Raw genomic sequence first — 17,128 nt, 5'->3', positions numbered from 1 at the left:
GTGGTGACAGATCCAAAAAGACAGAATGATTTAGCAGAACACTTAGCTTGCATGCTACATCTGAGAAAGAGCTCTGAAGACAGATCATTAGACCACTGCTGGAAAAATCCCTTGAATTAGGAGGCTCCTCACACATCAGGTACTAAGGAGCTAGCTAGAAACTCGAGTTACACACATCTTTCAGCTTAAAAAACAACTAAACAAAAACTCACACGCATACTCCAAATCTAGAGCACTGTATGGGTTTGGAGTAGTGTCTTTGGGTTCATCAACTGCATACAATTCAGTTGAACATACAAACATACACCTCTACCTTGATATAACGCAACCCGATATAACACGAATTCTGAAGAAGGTACCAACTCTTCTACATAGATCACACCAGAGGAACGCCTGCAGGAACAGAACTCACAAACTTTTCATAGACATTACATTCCTTCCTACGCACCCTTGTCAAAAACCTAGAAAAACAAAGAGTGTCAGGGATGGTGGGTGGTTCTTGATCTACAACTGAAGTTACTTGAAATTTAAACTTTATTCTGGTATGTTGTAAGCAGAATTCTAGCTGGTATTTCTGTTTAAGTTCACCCTAGCAAACGAATTGCAAGGCATAACTCTGATTCCCAGATCTTCATTCTCCAAAATGTACAGAACTGAGACTGGTAAACAGTGAGGTGGCAAAATTTGCAAATGATACAAAACTATTCAAGACAGTTAAGTCCAAAGCAGACTGTGAAGAGTTACAAAAGGATCTCACAAAACTGGGTGACTGGGCAACAAAATGGCAGATGAAATTCAATGTTGATAAATGCAAAGTAATTCACATTGGAAAACATAATCCCAACTATACGTATAAAATGATGGGGGCTAAATTAGCTTGCACCACTCAAGAAAGAGATCTTGGAGTCACTGTGGATAATTCTCTGAAAACATCCAATGTGCAGCGGCAGTCAAAAAAGCAAACAGAACGTTGGGAATCATTAAGAAAGGGATAAATAAGACAGAAAATAATGTATTGCCTCTATATTAATCCATAGTACACCCACATCTTGAATACTCCATGCAGATGTGGGCACCCCACCTCAAAAAAGATCTATTGGAATTGGAAAAAGTACAGAAAAGAGCAACAAAAATTATTAGGGGTATGGAACAGCTTCCATATGAGGAGAGATTAATAAGATTGGGACTTTTCATCTTGCAAAGGAGACGACTAAGGGAGGATATGATAGAGATCTATAAAAATCACGACTGGTGAGGAGAAATCAGTAACACTTCCTTATTTTACTCCTTCTCATAACACAAGAATTAGGGGGTCACCAAATGAAATTAATATGCAGCAGGTTTAAAACAAACAAAAGGAAGTACTTCAGCACACAATGCACAGTAAACCTGTGGAACTCTTTGCCAGAGGATTTTCTGAAGGTCAAGAATATAACATGGTTCAAAAAAGAACTAGGTAAGTTCATGGAGGATAGGTCCATCAATGGCTATTAGCCAGGATAGGCAGGGATGGTGTCCCTAGCCTCTGTTTGCCAGAAGCTGGGAATGGGTGACAGGAGATGGATCAACTGATAACCTGTTCTGTTCATTCCTTCTGAAGCACCTGGCACTGGCCACTGTCAGAAGACAGGATACTGGGTTAAATGGACCTTTGGTCTGAGCCAGTATGACCATTCTTACGTGAAGGTCTTCTACACATTAAGCCACAAATGGGCATTTTAGAGGGAAGCTTATAGGTGTCTGAGTTTGTCTGCAAGACTACTATACACCATCTCACACTCTATTTATTTACCGGGAACAGAGTTAATTTGTACCAGTTCCATCTGGGGACTGGATGAGGGCCATCTGATAGAAACTACTGTGCCTTGTTTTGGCTAACAAAAGAATATTTTACAGGTCAGTGCTATGACAGTTATGGCAATTTCCTGGACAAAACTTAATTTTAATAAGCTTAACCTTACTGAATTAAGTTTAACATTTTAGGAGTTCATTGTATTAAAAACGCAAATGTTTATGTATTATTGTAAAATTCCATGGAATTTATTTAGGCAGAAGACAAAATTAATGCAATCCCTGGGAAGTACTGTGAGTCTCAAAAGACTATGTTGAACAATGAAGCAGACACAAATGATCTTTTGGGTCAATATGTGTGAAATGAAATTGCTAGGAAGTACTTGGGACAAGAGGATTGCCAACTCCCATCTACAGAGTCAACCTCTGAAGCTTCGCCCTGAGGGGAAGACTTTTCGTCTGCTGATCATCTGTTACATGAGGAATGTTCAAACAGAAACTGTATAAAGGAGTAACTCATGAGAGTACTTACTCTAAGTTCAAGTTGTGATGAACTTGTGACCACAAGAAAATCTCCCATGTGGGGTTTGAAGAACTAATCACCAACCAGAGCACTTTCAAAGCGAGAGGGTGATCTCTGGTAACATTTGTAGCATGTGTGTGCGTTCTTTTATTTTTTTTTTAAATAAGTTTTCTCTGTAATGCTTTTACCTTAAGAATAAATGTGATTGCTTAGAAAGAGATGTATGGTAGCTTAACTATGGCAATTACACTGTTCACCGATTCTGGGGAGAAAAGTAAATCATGCTTAGGCAACCTGAGTTTGGTCAGGAGTTCACAGTGTAAGCAGGGAGCTGCGTAGTCTGGAAATACCCCAGTCAGGAAGAAGAGAGATGCAGGTCCCCGACCAAGAGAGGTAACAGTTGAGGAGCCAGAAGCCTAGAGTGGGTGCCCTTGCTGGACAATGAAGGGAAAATATAGGCACAATTGGCTATAATAAATAAATAATAGTTTTCTTCAGTTTTTGTGAGGAGTGTATCTAAAGAGGAGACATAGTGCTATTATACATTCTGAAGCTACATATTCAGCAGACAGCAAGGAAGTCATTCCTCCCTTGACCGGCATGAGACTCAGACTTCAACACAAGGTGACGGGGGGAGTGGAGAAACTACATTTTCAAAAGGGTAACCACCCACAAGACGTGAGTGGTAAAGATCTAGTTATCTGGTCAACCAGTTACCCTAACTATTATGCGTGACTAGTTGGTCTGGTAACTTTCATGACTGCTGAGCACAGTTGCCAACTTTCACGTGGTAAATAAGCACCCTGACTTTCACAATAAGGCAAAAAACAAGCTAATCCCATTTCAAAACAAGGCCAAAACAAGCCAATCCCTAAGAACCCCAACACTCTATGTGACTAGATCCCCCCAGCATGCAGTCTGGGACTGTGGCAGGCCCGCTATGCACCCGACTCTCTCCCCCCCTTATCCCTTGCCTGCCACCCTTGCACCTACTTGCTGGGAGCCAATCCAAAAAAAAAAAAAAAAAATTTGCAACATGCTACAAGCCTACCAAGCAATAAGCTACAAGCCAAAAACTAGTCAACCAGCAAATCACAAGCCAATTAAGCCAAAAACAAGCCCAATTTCTGCATTTTTTTCCACAGGTTTGGCATGTCTGCTCCCGAGGGGCAGTTTTAGTTATGCAAGCCCACAACAAAAATCATTCACATATCTAAATAGTTTCAGCATGGTTTTCTTTGGTTTAACAGTGACTACTCCAAGCACCAACTTGTAGCAAGCCTTATAACTAGGGCTGTGCTATATACACCAGTTTCAGTCTGCAGGAGTTTCACAAACCAAAACCAGATGGCATTCTTTAAAGTTCACACAAAACTCAGTGCTTCATGCAACCATAAAATAATTCCCTGCAAGAGTTTTTCTGTTTTCATATGAAAATAGATGAGCAGTTCCTTCTATTTGTACCCACAACAGGGCTTGAAACACTCTGCCCCCTTTACTACTGAGGGAATTCTACACCAAAAAAATTTATGATTCTTCAAAATTCTGGCTAATTTGTCAAAATAACACAATATAATCAGGCCAGTTTCAATTATTTTGGTAATTTATTTCAAATTAATGTCAGCAAGTATGTCTGTAACAGTACAGACCAAAAAAAGATTCTGGTCTTTTTTTTTTTTTGGACAAATAGATTCCTTACTAGGCATATTAATACAGAACTTTGAGTAATTCATTTAAATTATTCTGCACCCATCAGAAGCAGTGCAAAGGCTCGGAGTGAAAGGGTAACAGAGGAGCTGAGGGAGAGGGGAGGAGCGTGGAGTGAACCTGGAGGGTTGTTGGGTGTGGGTGGGAGAAGTATGGAATAGGGGTATTGTTTGTTTGTTTGTTTTGGGGGGGAGGAGTGCAGGATTGTTGGGGAGTTGGGGAGCCTCCCCCATGCAGACCCTGGCTAAGCCAAACCTCTCTCATTCAGTCAGAAACATCTGCCCCTATCCCTGCACTCCCCATCCCGATGGGTCCCTGCAGTCTCCTTCCCCACCCTCATGAGGCCATACAGCTCTCCTCCCCTGTCCCCATGTGGCCATTCCCCCCCACTCCCATTCAGCCCCTGGTTTAATGCTGTCACCCCACTAGCTCCTGAGCCCACACCCCAGTCTGTCCCCTATCCCCCCCAGCCATTCTAAACCGTAATCTGTGACACACACACCCAGCAGCCCTGTGTGTCCCACTGTGTCCTAACCTGGCTCCATGGGCCAGCTGCTGTGATGAATTTCTACTCGTGGGGAAATTCTGTGCCACTGCACCTACACAGAATTCCCCCCAACACATACAGAAAATACACTCTGTCCCAGACATGCTGCACTTCCGCCTTTTGCCCACCAGAGGCTACTGTGGCACCAGAACAGCCTGCTGAATTCATGCTGTTGACTGTACTGGCACCACAGTGTCCTCTGGTGGGCGAAAGGCAGAACTGCAGCACTTCTCGGGCAGAATGTATTTTCTGCAGGGGGGTGGAGGGGCGAATTCTGCGGGACACATGAATTCTGGGTATGCACAGTGGCACAGAATTCCCCCAGGAGTACCCCTTTACGTTAAGCAGCCTTATGTGGCCAGCTAACTAGCCCACTCCATCATTCCTGTCTTCGAGAAAGCAGTCAGCAAATAAACCTATGCCCAGCCCCGCATCTTCCAAATTCAAGAAAGATCTGGAGCAAGTAGGCAGTGTGCCCCTAATTCAACTGCAGTGAGCTTCTTGCTAGACCCTCAAACGCAGGCAGGGCAGTGGACCAGAATGAAATCCTCAAACACGCTAATTCTAAATCAGATGATTTTCAGGTCCTCCAGGTCACACCTTCACCATCATCTAGATCTGTTGGGGGTAGGGACAAGGTATTCCGGTTGGAAAGGACCAAGACAACACATGGCCAGAATTCTCACCATGTTCATAAGAAGGTTTGTGAACATGGGCAGAGTTTTGAGTTCATCAGGCCTAAGGCGAACCATCAGATAAGTTTTGCCTGCTTCTGGCTTTAAGGATGTTTTACACAGTCCTATATATAGCCCCTATTACAAAATAAGCAACACGCATGTATAATCTAAGGCTTTTGTTCATGTTGACATCTGTAGTATGCAAGGTCTTGGAAAAAAATTTGAAGGAGAAAGTAGTTAAGGACATTGAGGTCAATGGTAATTGGGACAAAATACAACGTGGTTTTACAAAAGGTAGATCATGCCAAACCAACCTGATCTCCTTCTTTGAGAAGGTAACAGATTTTTTAGATAAAGGAAATGCAGTGGATCTAATTTACTTCGATTTCAGTAAGGCATTTGATACGGTTCCACATGGGGAATTATTAGTTAAACTGGAAAAGATGGGGATCAATATGAAAATTGAAAGGTGGACAAGGAACTGGTTAAAGGAGAGACTATAACAGGTCATACTGAAAGGTGAACTGTCAGGCTGGAGGGAGGTTACTAGAGGAGTTCCTCAGGGATCGGTTTTGGACCAATCTTATTTAATCACTCGGCAGAAAAAGTGGGAGTGCGCTAATAAAGTTTGCGGATGACACAAAGCTGGGAGGTATTGCCAATACAGAGAAGGACTGGGATATCATACAGGAAGATCTGGATGACCTTGTAAACTGGAGTAATAGTAATAGGATGAAATTTAATAGCGAAAAGTGCAAGGTCATGCATTTAGGGATTAACAACAAGAATTTCTGTTATAAGCTGGGGACTCATCAGTTAGAAGTAACAGAGGAGGAGAAGGACCTTGGACTATCCGTTGATCACAGGATGACTATGAGCCACCAATGTGATATGGCCATGAAAAAAGTGAATGACATCTTGAGATGCATTAGGCGAGGTATTTCCAATAGAGATAAGGAGGTGTTAGTACCGTTATACAAGGCAATTGTCATGGTTCCCTCCCCACTCTGAACTCTGGGGTACAGATGTGAGGACCCGCATGAAAGATCCCTTAATCTTATATTCCACCAGCTTGGGTCACAAACTTCCCCAACGCACAAATTCCTTGCCCTGGGATGGTATCGCTGCCACCACCAAGCGAGTTAGACAAAGATTCAGGAAAAGGACCACTTGGCGTTCCCGTTTCCCCAAAAGCCCCTTCACCCCCTTTTCCTGGGGAGGCTTGAGAATAATACACCAACCAAATAAGTACCCAAAGCGAGCACAGACCAGACCCTTGGGTTTTTAGGACACTAAAAACCCAATCAGATTCTTAAAAACAGAACTTTATTATAAAGAAAAAAAGAAGCACCTCTGTAAAATCAGGATGGAAGGTAATGTTACAAGGTAATCAGATTCAAAACACAGACGATTCCCCTCTAGGCAAAACTTTAAAACTACAAACAAAACCAAAACAAAAAACAGAAATAAACCTCTCTTAGTCTACGGAAAATCTACATGCTAAAATAAAAGATAATCTAACGCATTTCCTTCCTATTACTTATAATTTGTAATCTTAGATGCTTAGTTCAAGTATGGCTTTAGGAAATGTATTTTCCCTGCCCTGGTTCCTCGCTGATCCAAAGAGAGACAAAACAAAAACCTTCCCCACAGATATTAAAGTATCTTCTCCTCTCATTGGTCCTTTTGGTCAGGCGCCAACCAGGTTATTTGACCGTCTTAAACCTTTACAAGTAAAGGAGGGATTTTATGCTACCCTTAGTTGTATGTTTATGACAGCATTGGTGAGACCTCATCTGGAATACTGTGTGCTGTTCTGGTCTCCCATGTTTAAGAAGGATGAATTCAAACTGGAACAGGTACAGAGAAGGGCTACGAGGATGATCCGAGGAATGGAAAACCTGTCTTATGAAAGGAGACTCAAAGAGCTCGGCTTGTTTAGCCTAACCAAAAGAAGGCTGAGGGGAGATATGATTGCTCTCTATAAATATATCAGAGGGTTAAATACCAGGGAGGGAGAGGAATTATTTAAGCTCAGTACCAATGTGGATACAAAAACAAATGGATATAAACTGGCCATCAGGAAGTTTAGACTTGAAATTAGACGAAGGTTTCTAACCATCAGAAGAGTGAAGTTCTGGAACAGCCTTTTAAGGGGAGTAGTGGGGGCAAAAGACGTATCTGGCTTCAAGACTAAGCTTGATAAGTTTATGAAGGGGATAGTATGATGGGATAGTCTAATTTTAGCAATTAATTGATCTTTGACTATTAGCGGTAAATATGCCCAGTGGTCTGTGATGGGATGTTAGATGGGGTGGGATCTGAGTTACTACAGAGAATTCTTTCCTGGGTGTCTGGCTGGTGAGTCTTGCCCACATGCTCAGGGTTTAGCTGATCACCATATTTGGGGTCGGGAAGGAATTTTCCTCCAGGGCAGATTGGCAGAGGCCCTGGGGGGGGGGTTGCCTTCCTCTGCAGCGTGGGGCACGGGTCACTTGCTGGAGGATTCTCTGCACCTTGAAGTCTTTAAACCATGATTTGAGGACTTCAATGGCTCAGACATAGGTTAGGGGTTTGTTGCAGGAGTGGGTGGGTGGGTGAGATTCTGTGGCCTGTGTTGTTAGGGAGGTGAGACTAGATGATCATAATGGTCCCTTCTGACCTTAAAGTCTATGACTATGTGCAACCCTAGACCTTTGGTGCATAGAACACATGCATTCAACTTACCTGCCTTCAATCAATTCATGAAAAATATACACATGATGACCACAGAGTATATTGGACAACTAAAAATATGAATAATGAACAAATTCCCAAAACATAAGATCTTTGATTACCTCTTCATTTTATCTGTAAGAAAGAGAATGATTGTCGTGGGCTGGCATGTTTATCATTTTAGGGTTGAATTTTTCATCTACATGGGATCACCTGTCAACTCCTAGAATTTAGGAAACAGGATCAGGCAGAGAGGTTAGTTCACCAGATGTATATAGACAAGGAGGATGGAATGGGGACTGGCTCTCCTTAAGAATTCAAGTTCTGTTCATAAAGACTGTAGCTAGAAAGGTTAAGAACAATGAATTTTTGATGTACAGGTGAAGTGTAATCCCTGCTTATTTTACTCCTCAAACATACTTCTTGAGACTAAAAGATAGGGTTTGGCTTGTCAAAAATCAATATTTTCCTCTGCAAGATATGCTATGGACTAACTAATCTCTCTCTCTGGGTCATTTCACCACACCTAGGCGATTATCTCCTGAGCCTTGTATTAAGAATTGCTAATCTAACCCTCATGACGGACTCTGGCAATTAACCTGGAAGATACAAGTCATTCCTACAGAGTTTTAATAATTGGTGAAACTGGCTATTTTTTTAACTAGATCTGCTAGGGAAGAATGTCTACTGCATCCAAGAAATTTCTGTGCAGATTCAATTTGAACACATAGGGCTTGGTTCAAAGGACATTAAAGTTAATGGGAGGCTTTTCTTCTAGTACATTAAGCTTTGGATTAGGCCCCTAGTTGGTTGCTTATGCCGAGCCACTCCCTTTAAAACCCACTCGACTCTTAGCATGCAAAGGGGTAGAAAGGGCAACTGCTTGAGTACATGTTTGCTGTGTGAATATATATAGGCATTTGGACTAGAGCAGGAAAATGATCTTGTGCACATTGCCCTGATTTGGGGAGGTGGGAGAGGGAGGAAGAGATTTGTGTGTGCATGCACAGTGTGGACACCAATTTGGGCATATAGTTCTACACCTGCAATTGTGTGCACATGTTTCTCAAAGACCTCAGCACCAAACCAATTACATAGGCAACAGGTGTCTAACATTTTGACTATTTAAGGGAACTACAGAAACACTAATATATTGCAGAAGATAGGCATTTGCCTATTACAAAGAGCCCTTAATGGGAGTCTCTCCATATTTCTGACTAGAGCATCAGGTAAAGGTAGCCATCCAGGTTTGGAATACTTGACTTATCTGGTTTTGGTGGATGGGCCTCTGGCCATTCATTTTATTACATTTTAAATCATGCTTCCTGCTGTCATGCTACCATAGAAACATTTTTAGTTAAAAAAATTAAATTCCAGTACAGAAAGGCCTGGGCAATGTAAGCAGTTTCTATCCTGGAGACTGCAGAAATAGAGAGAATGAAAGCAATGGGGGTGTGGGGGTGAGAGGAGGTTGTTTTGTTTTAGCAGAAGACAGCAACAGCGAAGTATTTTTGCAATTTAACTCTGTCATTCTTATTTTTTATCAGGTTATTTTTTCAATATATTCATTCCCATCACTAATCTGATTAAATTATTTGACATTATCAGCAAGTTACATGATTTACTGTCATAAAATATCATGATGTATCAGATTCACTTATTTCACCCGTGGCTTTCATTCACAAATTATGAGCCTTTAGAAGGCAAACTCTTCCCCCCCCGCCTCCCGCCCCCAAAAGGGCAAAACAAAAAATAAAAAACACTCTGACTCCACAAATTCCACATACCCACCAAGCAGTTTAATTCTCAAATTCCTAAACAAACACCCCAAAGCACAACATTCATGTGTTAACCTATGCTACCTCCCTGCCAAACAACATATTTCAGTCACAGTACTCTGACTTACTGTTTTATTATATTCAGTTACACATGTACTTTTGTAATAACCAATGACCAAAACATGGCTGTATTAAATCATATCATGCTTGCTGCAACACTAAGAGATCGTCAACTTGCACCTGCCATCCATATCACCTAGAGAAGCTAAAATGTGAAAAACAAAGAGGCACTCAGACATTCTTGGACATTTGTTAGTTTGCCTATTAACAACCAAATAAACTAACATAGCAGGCATTTTCCCACCTTTTAATTAATATTTTCTAGGATTGTACCTTGAAACAAATCTCAACAAGAACTTTGTAGACTCATAAATACCTATGTTTGTCTTTCTACGACTGGCACAGAGGGTTAAATTCTTTGTCCTGAATCTTTCATTTTAGTAGATTTTAACTGGAAATTTAAGAAATGTTTCAATAAACAAACAACACTCTAGCCTAGCAGAGACAGGACATTTGGAAAAGGAGAAAAAGCTAATTATTTAAAAAATGGAAAAATAGTAAAGGAAGTAACATCCAGAAAGGCATAATTGAAAGCACAATCATTGAAAGAGTCAAACAAATAGACATAAAAAGGTTATATCTCAAATCCTGTGTATTAAGTCAAAAATGAATAAGCCTTTAAAAAGCAGGCATAGCTACATTCTCCATGCTGGGAAAAAAAAGTAAAAATTGTTTTACAAATCCATGCATAATGTGTTTCTTGGTATTGAATACCCCTAAGGGGCAAACACCTGAAGAAATATTTTCCTTTCCTGTTTTTTAAATTGGTCTCTAGTAGAAAAAACAGTGTTCAAACATTTATTCTACCAACTACAGAATATTCTTAAAATTAAATCAAGATCACAATGCAGAATTAAACCTGGGTGTCAGAAATTAAATACCTGTACTACTTCCACTTTGTCAATCTTCTCAAAAAGGCATCTCTATGATATCTAACAATGTCCCAGAACCGAGCTAATATAGAGTTCGTCACCTCTCAGTCCTGCAGAGAGTAATCCCTTTGGTCAAGGCTGAGGTCACTGTAACAGTACAGGGAACACAGAATCTATATAACAGCTTGCCTTGCAGTGGGGAAACTAAGACTCTATAACCATACAGTCCCTACAACCAGAAACACTGTGAATTAAAATGTATCTGGTTAAGTATTACTAGATGTCGTTATTCTTACAGGAGAATGGTGTGAGTGATAGTTTGGTATACAATATCCCATTATCCTTCTCATGGGGAAGTGGCTTCTGTTGAGGTTGTAGCTTGAGAGACAGAGTAATGCATTCTCTCATGCATAGTATCTCTGTGATGATCTCACTCATCAGAAGAGATTAGGCTTCCCAATAAAAAAATGCAAGCAACCATTAACAGGATTTCCCAAAAAGAAAAGATTGTACTTTTCTGGTTAAACCCTTTGGTGTTCTCTCTTTTCTGGGAGAATCATTGCCTAGAAGCAGGCCTGGAAACAGAATCGCCAACCGCTGAATGGTATATTTTAAGATTTATATTGACCACTAAAGATCTATTGTTTGACATGGATGTAAAATTTACTTATCCAGGAGAAGTAAACTAAGGAGAAGGGGAAAACAAAAAACAAAATATCTCCTTGTCCTTCCCATAATACAAACCCTGTCACTTTGCACCTCTCTTAAATTTAAAGAAAGAAAGACTCATAGAATTGTAGGACTAGAAGGGACCCTCAAGAGATCTTCTAGGCCAGTCCCCTGGACTCAAGGCAGGACTAAAGTATTATCTAGACCATTCAACATTTGATTTTCATAGAAAGTTCTTACTGGCTATATTCGCAAGATGTACCCAATTGATATAGGATAGTTTTTGGGGGAAAGCTACACACCCCACTTATGATGCAGATTTTTGGAAAGAGATTCACCTGAAGGTTTGCATGAAAGATTGTTTAACCAACATATGGCATGCAGACACCTGTACTGCAATTACAATAACTTAAGTATTTTTAACATGCAACGAGTAAATCAAAATCCCATATATATTTTAGGAAATTTCTGAAAATATATTCTTCTGAGACTCTAGATTATTGTGTTTATTTTTTTTCAAATTTCATTCCCTTTCAAGATACTGTGGATACCAAGTAGTCCCCCTCTCCTAGCTTAAATTATCCAAGATCATACAAGAAAAAAGTTCAAACAAGAACTCTATTTTTTAAAATTACCACCATTAATACATTTAGACTGCTCTGGCAACTCTAACAATATACAAAATATACAGGCAACATTACAGTCTATGTTCAAAGAAATACTTGACTGTTAATTTAATAAGTGCTTACAAAGTTACCTTTTTATTTGTTGACAATAAAAACACTAAGCCTTCTTTTAATCATACAAGATACACAAAGTAATTAGAAAACTAGAAAAATCACTCTTGCATGAGTAAATAGTATTGTTTATTTTTAAAAAAATATTACTTCTGAGGACTATGCAGTATGAAGACTTTTATACAGTTGAGCTTAGAGTTCATATTTCAGGTTTGTCCCCAACAATTTTGAAAACTGACAACATACAGAACAGATACTCTCTCAGTAAAGAACAAAAGAGGCACAAAGTAGTGAAATAAATCCAACATATTTTTGTTAATATATTTGGTTTTCATAGCAGTATTGACAAGGCTTAAACAAGAGAGAATCCTATCTGCCAAAGCTCAGAAGGATACAGAGCACAAGGAAATTGTAATTTCCTGTACCAAAACAGGCTCCAAAGAGAACTTTGTGAAAGGGAAAGGGGAGACAACAAAAGAGGCACCATTTTCCCTTTACTGTTTAAAAATGTATACAATTCTGATAAATATGTTGACACGTAACAAAATTAGCAACCTAATTTGTCTTGCCTCTTTTCTTTGTAGAAGCCAAACTAGAAGACTTTAAAAATTAAGCATTTAAAATGTAGGTGTATTTTAAAAAATCCCAGATACTGTAAATTTTTGTACTAATTAAGGAAAAAAACGAGACTTGTTCCACCAGCCAGAGTTCTGCTATATCAACATGATGCAGCTATTAGAAAATTAGACTTCCATACTAGAACATGAGCAGTACATAAACATACATGCATTACATGCATAATTTTTCCACTTATTTATAGTTATTTCACTCTGATTGTATTTATATATACATTATTTAGCAAAGTATTAATCCTATAATTGATCATTTTCATAAGGATGGATATTTAAAATAAATTCACAAGTCTTTCAGGATGTATTTCATTATTTGATATATTAATAATATATTATGGTAACACATTAAAATGGTATGTTCAAAGACATAGCTCAAATTTAGCAAAATTGAAACAAAAAGCAAGAAGTGTACATTCTGAACCCAACATATATCAAGCCCAACTTGCATGTCTGTAGCACTAGAGATACTTGATGTTTCACTGTGCTGAACTGAACAAACAAATTGCACTTTAAGCCACAACGAAAGACAACTATGGGCTTTTTATACTAAAAAAAAAAAAAAATCAGGTAGGTCAAAATAAGGCATCTTCAATTATTTTGATTATGTCAAATTTAAGAACATGTGTACAACTGAAAGATTGGTGGGTTTTTTCTGCATACAAAAACTAAACTAAAATATCTAAATTCAGTGACTTGAACTTTAGGTTTCTCAACAGCATCTTACCTGATCCACTGAACTGACTGCTTCCTAATGTAGTTGGTCTGGTTTTCCCACTATTAACAGGTGGGGAAAACATCTGCAAAACAAACAAAAAAACACAACAGATGTTTAAGTTAACAACAAAACCCCCATTTTATAAATCTTGTCTGTGGGCTAAAAAAAATTCAACATATGACAGTTCACGGGCCTATATTTCTGCCAGAAAACAGGCTTTAGGACATACATTCAGAAGAACCATAAAACAAGTAATCTAGAATGATCTTTGCAGTTTCACTAATGCTACTAAACTCTCTATTGTATATGCAAGCAATGTAAACAGGAAAACCTGAGATTATTACAGTAATTTAAAAGCTTTATTATACATCATAAATTCTACTGCTCAAAATATACAGCTTGTTATTTTATGAGATCTAAAGGCACTGGATAACTTTAATTAGTAGCCAATTTGCAAAAGGCACTATTTTTCTATTTTGTTTTTAATTATATATTTTGAAAGAAAAATCAATCTGAAAAAAAAGCAACACAGAGAAAATACTTTGCCTGTAATTTCCAACCCAAGATTGCAAAACAAAGTATCAGCTGAGATCCTTGCAGCTTTCAGGCACCAGCAAGTTACATTTCTTTAAAGGAACAAGAAACCCCCCCACAAACTATCAGTCCCACACACCGGTTTAACAAAGATTAATTATTAGATTATGCTATCTCCGGGTCAGCCAGATTTTAACCAGTTAAACCAATTGACCCAGCTGGTATTAGAGCATTAAATCTGGAAGTCTAGACATTACATCAAAGTTCAGGTGTGCACATTGGCTGAGTCGGACCCAACCAAGCCCTGCAGGCTGCTGCCCCTACTTCTCGGTTCGCTTTACCGTGGAGAAGCCATAAGAAGACCTCGAAGAATATCCTACCGCACTGAAGTCCAGCAGGTCACTCAGTTCCTTGTCGGTTCCTATAGCGGCCATCCGCTGCTGCTGAGGATTCATCTTCATCCACTTCAATTAAGTCCTAAGACACAGGGAGGGAAAGAAACACGCAGCACTTTACCATTGGGCTGGTGCCTACACCACTCAGTGCACGGACAGATCTGTCCCTAACAAAGAAGGGGGCTCAAGCATTCGCATCCCTTACACTGATGGGGGGGAGGGGAAATCCGAAGGGAAAGACTCACTTTAACAGAGCACACGGATGAGATCAGCAAGCAGCAGCTTCTCAAACTAGCCAACTCTCCTTAAGTTTCCTCTGCTTCCTTTCTTCTCTCCCCTCATTCAATTTCTACTCCACCTCAGGCAACACATACACACACACACACACACACTAGTGAGTCTGAAGTGACAGGAAGGGTTAGGTCGCCCTGGGCCAGTAAAAGCCATAAACAGATAAATAAACCGAGCAAAAGCTGGAAAATTAATGAGAGATTGAGTGACTCACTGTTTTCGCAACAATGGAGCTGACAAGTTGGGCTGTGGATGTGCCTCAGCAGAGCCATGTCTGCTTGAGCATTGTTATTGCCTGATTTCCAGAGAGGGATAATTTGCTTTATCCGCACACACAATTTGCTGTAACTACCAGCTCCAGAGCCCCAAAGCTGCTGCAAACAATAAATAGTCTCTGAAACCAGCGATCTGTCTTTGCACCGCAAAGACACACACAAAGTGGAGCGGCCGGGCGAGGAGGTGGCGTTGGGGTCTCGCTCCTTTCCCTGCGCCGAGCAGGCTGGCGTGTGACGGGACACACACGGTGCCGCATTCCCAGCCCCTGCGAGTTTAACGAGCGCTCAGGGCTCCAGTCCTCCCGGGAGCGCCAGCTTCCTTTCCTGACAGACCATACACAGGGACCGGGGCGCATAAAACACGAGCCGGAGAACTGCTGCCCGCTACAGCCCTGACAGAGCCCCCGACAAGACTGAGAGAACGGACCCAGAAGAGTCCCTACCCCCCCGCCGCCCCGCAGCAGAGCTTCTGCCCCCGCCTCCCAGCACCAGTGTCACCCTATGCTCCTTAGAGCAGCCCCTCTACAGCCTCCCTACCCCCAGCAGCTCCCTAGCCCCAAACGCAACCCTCTGGCCGCCACTAGAGCCCCCTTAATGCACCCCTCTGCCCCCCAGCGCGGCCCCCTGCTCCCCCCAGCACGCCCCCTGCCCCCAACGCACCCTCTCTACCCCACAGCACGGCCCCTGCCCCCAATACACCCCTTCTACCCCCAGCACGGCCCCCTACCCCCAATGCACCCCCTCCACCCCCCCAGCACGGCCCCCTGCTCCCAGTGCACCCTCTCTACCCCCCAGCACGGCCCCCTGCCCCCAATGCACCCCCTCTACCCCACAGCATGGCCCCCTTCCCCCAATGCACCCCCTCTACCTCCCAGCACGGCCCCTGCCCCCAGTGCACCCCCTCTGCTCCCCAGCACAGCCCCCTGCCCTTAGTGCGGCCCCCAGCGCAGCCCCCACCCCCCATCCTATCCCAACTTCTCCCTCCCTGCCTAAATTTACCTCCTTCCCCGCGGTGACGTCCGAACCCAGCAGGGCCGCGCTCGCGAGCGGCCAGGCCGCTGGGTGGGAGGCAGAGCCGGCCCCCCTCCCCCCGCTGGAAGGAACTTGTGGGCGCCCCTAGGCAGACATTTTTTTGCTTGCGGAGCCGCAGCACCACGTTCAAAGCTTCGGCTCCGTATCCCTCCGCGGCTGCTGGAACAGCCACAAGATTAACGCTTTGCTTAACCCTTCCCTGGCCGCGGCGTTGGCTGACTCTGAGGAGGGGTCGCCATCGCCGCTGCCGGAGGGCAGGTTTCTCCGGCACTGGTTGGTGGCAGCGGCCTCGGGGCCTGACCCGAGCTCGCCGGGCTGGTGTCATTGTGCGCTCAGGGCTGTCCCCAGCCCCGGGCGGGGCGGCTCCGGGGAGTCCAGGAGCGGCGGCAGCAGCACAAGGGCCTCGGCTCCGGGGTGAGCTTGGCACCGCTCGGCATCGCCTGAGATGGGGGCGCCTTTGCCCGGTCCCAGCGGGGGAAGCTGCTGCAGCCCAGCCCGGGAGGGAGTCACCTGCAGCGCCGCACGGAGCCGGCACAGCCTGCCAACGCACACAGCCCACAGCTCTGAGCATGGCCCGCCACACTCCTAATCAGCCCAGAGATACAGGCAGGACTGCTGGAACAGTTTGCATAGTGAGGGGTGCTGAGAGCCATTGAGCCAAAGTGTAAACCCTATATATAATGGGAACCACTTCAGGCCAGGGATGCAGTAGCACCTCCAGCACTCCCCTAGTTCCAGCACTTATTGGCCCATGTCACCAATAGCCACCCCACACAGCACCGGGCACAGCCCACGCCACCTAAAACAACCCCACACATCTACAGTCACGGCCCACACCACCTATAACCACCCCACAGAACACCAGGCACAGCCCACACCACCAATAGCCACCCTACATAGCAGCAGGCACGGCCCACAGCACCAGGCACAGCCCACGCCGCCAATAACCACCCCATACAGCACCAGACATGGCCCACGCCACCTAAAACAACCCCACACATCTACAGGCACAGCCCACACCACCTATAACCACCCCACAGAATACCGGGCAGAGCCCACACCACCAATAACCGGCTCACACAGCACCAAGCACAGCCCACGCCACCGATAACCACCCC

The 17,128-nt window shown here is 42.8% G+C and overlaps 1 protein-coding gene across 17 annotated transcripts in view; it reads right to left on the bottom strand.

Moving 5' to 3' along the window:
* TCF12 (transcription factor 12) overlaps window positions 1-16,270 on the bottom strand; it is a 328,520-nt gene extending 312,250 nt beyond the window's left edge. For 6 of the 17 annotated variants that reach the window (XM_044980193.1, XM_044980202.1, XM_044980203.1 and 3 more), the window contains exons 1-3: window positions 15,978-16,270; window positions 14,359-14,494; window positions 13,493-13,565 (exon numbers count right to left, since the gene is read on the bottom strand). In XM_044980193.1, the coding sequence (XP_044836128.1) occupies window positions 13,493-13,565; window positions 14,359-14,478 (193 nt within the window). In that variant the 5' untranslated portion in view covers window positions 14,479-14,494; window positions 15,978-16,270. Of the gene's footprint in view, window positions 1-13,492; window positions 13,566-14,358; window positions 14,495-14,657; window positions 14,762-14,917; window positions 15,342-15,977 lie in introns of those variants that run through there. The other 11 variants (XM_044980208.1, XM_044980197.1, XM_044980204.1 and 8 more) reach the window with 6 other exon arrangements.
* Between the last annotated feature and the right edge of the window lie 858 nt (window positions 16,271-17,128).

This window comes from Mauremys mutica, chromosome 11 (assembly GCF_020497125.1).
Source record: "Mauremys mutica isolate MM-2020 ecotype Southern chromosome 11, ASM2049712v1, whole genome shotgun sequence".
In the NCBI taxonomy this organism is placed as follows: domain Eukaryota; kingdom Metazoa; phylum Chordata; order Testudines; family Geoemydidae; genus Mauremys; species Mauremys mutica.
Note: the sequence above shows the minus strand (reverse complement) of the source record. Positions and strands in the feature narration are given on the sequence as shown.